Genomic DNA, 2,502 nt, shown 5'->3' on the forward strand with positions numbered 1-2,502 from the left:
TTAGAGATCCTTTTTCGCTCGGCTACTTTTCTAGCATCTACAGTTATAATGTTGCTTTCGCGAAAGTTTTCGCATTTCACACGTGAGAGAAGTTGCTCCACGGCCGTTAACTGAGCAACGAGTCTTGCATCTTACATTGTTTTCGATGATCACATGAGTCAAAGAAACATTTTAATTGGTCGCTGCCTCGAACTGTGGCGAAACAAGTTGCATGACGGATGTTATACTACGCAATGCTTGAAAAAAATGCGTTGCTACCTTGCTAGAAGCGTTGCGGAAAGTTATACCCTATTCTACATTTTGCTACAGTTTCTGAAAATTGTCACGCAATGTTTTTGGTCGTTGCTTGAAGATGTGTCGCATTGGGCAATGATTGGTGCAAGTTGTCTCGTAAAGGCGTTGCATGCACAATAGTTGTGCGAAAATTGCACAGTGTAACACCACCTACCACTTTTTCCTTTTTCCTTTGTTTCGAAGATGAAAAAAGTTCATCAGTCAGTAGTCGCAAACGAATTATTTACAATAATACAAACGATATTTTGCGACCAGAAATTAGGTTCATTTAAACGCACCAGTGCCTCTTTGATGCAATTTATCTGGAAAAACGAGAAAGGGTAACGCAAATACGCGCGAGATTTTCCACGTGGTTGGAAACTCGCGAGACAAAGTAATCGCGCTATTTTCAAACATAAAAACGTTTTTCTGTTGTCGCTCCCGCCGAAGTCTTTGTTGTTGGTGAGATCCCTTTTCGTTCAGAAGGTAACGGACTTTCGAGCTTCCTGAGATCGCGCGTAACCGCATTACCGATCTTTACTTGATAAGGTTACCAACTTTTTTCCTGGCGATAAGTTAAAATAAGTGACATTACAGCGTAGAGTTTTTATGTTCAGTAAATAAGGAAATTCGTTTCTGAGCGCCCATAGAGAATACTTGAATGCGATCGTTACCCCAGTCACTGATTACCATTTGGTCATCTTTTAACAGAGCAACACCCATGGGTCGATTGAACTGACCCAAAGACTTGCCTTTACCACCGAATGAATTGAGACATGTTCCATCGAATCGAAAGAATTGCACTCGATGATTATCAAAATCGCACACCACGATTCTATCCAGCTTATCTATGGTGACTCCTCGAGGACTGTACAGTTGGCCTTTCCTTCCACCCGGACTTCCAATGGTGTAAAGGAATTTACCCTTTGGGCCGAACACTTTCAAGACGTGATTTCCTGTGTCCGATACGACGAAGCGTTTCCTCTCGTCGCAGAAAGTCACCGCCCTTGGGTGCTTTAGTTTGTTCTTCGCGGTTGTGTCTCCGAACTTGAACAGGAAGATCCCCTCCGGCGAGAAGACTTGGATTCGGTGGTTGTTCCAATCGGCGACCAAGATTCGGCCCTCGCCGTCCACGAAGACACCCGATGGACCGTCGAACTGTCCTTCGCCGCTTCCTTTGCGGCCGATCTTTCTTACCAGTTTGCCAGTCTTTGAGCTGTAAACCAAAACACGATGATTGTCTCGATCCGCCACGATGACGTTTTTCTCCGTGATATCGAAAGCAACTCCAACGGGGTAATTAAGCTCTTCTCCTCCCAAGTCCATTTTGCTCATTCCACTGGAATTCAGCAAATGGACGCAGTGCTTTTGTGTGTCGGACACAACAATGTCCCCGGTGCTGCTGATGGCTATACCGTTTGGCTGTGTGAAAAGGCCGTTTGCTCCTGTCATCGATTCGAAAGATTTGAATGGGAACATAACAGGTGGCTTAATGACAAGCTCAAACGGGCTCTCCATAATATGCTGCCCTCCAACCTTCACGTCCAAACTGAACGTTCCAACCTCCTTGGGGACATATGTTACATCATATCGGCCATCTTCGCTGCTTTTTATCTCCACCTCGATGATGTCCACGCCATTATTATTTGACATGACTTGAACCGTGACGTGGTCCGCGCTACTGTAACACAATTCACCGTTCATGTCACGCGTGGTCACGCTAAAAAACGTGTCTTCACCGACAAACGCTTTTAAGAGACCTTCGCCCTCTGCAAAACACGAAATTGGGTCCGTTTTGCTCACAACAATCTGTCCGAGCGAGGTTGTTTCGAGAGTGCTAACAATTGCAGGATTTGGCAGATATTGCACGGAAGCGTTCTCGACTGGTCTTGTATCAATGATTAAATCTCCCAGCTTCTCCAAACGCGAGATCACACGTTCTCTCAGTATCATTATTTCTGCAGGGAATTCTCTTCCTAACAGAGAATCCACGAAATCAAGTGAGGTGGTGGTCTGTTGGTGAAGAGCATCGAGCTTCCCTTTCTGGGTCAAAAGTTTTTCTTTTTTTTCAACGCGGATATTCTCTAATACCGTAATCATCTCTTGACCGTGATTCATGAGGATTTGAACCAGATTAGCCATCTTTTCGTTGACTACATTCTTCAGCGAATCGATGCAATTATCAATTTCCGTTATCCGCTTTTCCGTGTTCTTAATTCCTGCTTGGAT

The 2,502-nt window shown here is 44.6% G+C and overlaps 1 protein-coding gene across 1 annotated transcript in view; it reads right to left on the reverse strand.

Moving 5' to 3' along the window:
• Positions 1-457: 457 nt before the first annotated feature.
• Positions 458-2,502, reverse strand: part of LOC138027325 (E3 ubiquitin-protein ligase TRIM71-like) — a 2,882-nt gene continuing 837 nt past the window's right edge. The window contains exon 1 of the mRNA XM_068874906.1: positions 458-2,502. This exon is cut by the window's right edge and continues 837 nt beyond it. Within this exon, the coding sequence (XP_068731007.1) occupies positions 865-2,502 (1,638 nt within the window). The 3' untranslated portion in view covers positions 458-864.

This window comes from Montipora capricornis, chromosome 12, assembly GCF_036669925.1.
Source record: "Montipora capricornis isolate CH-2021 chromosome 12, ASM3666992v2, whole genome shotgun sequence".
In the NCBI taxonomy this organism is placed as follows: domain Eukaryota; kingdom Metazoa; phylum Cnidaria; class Anthozoa; order Scleractinia; family Acroporidae; genus Montipora; species Montipora capricornis.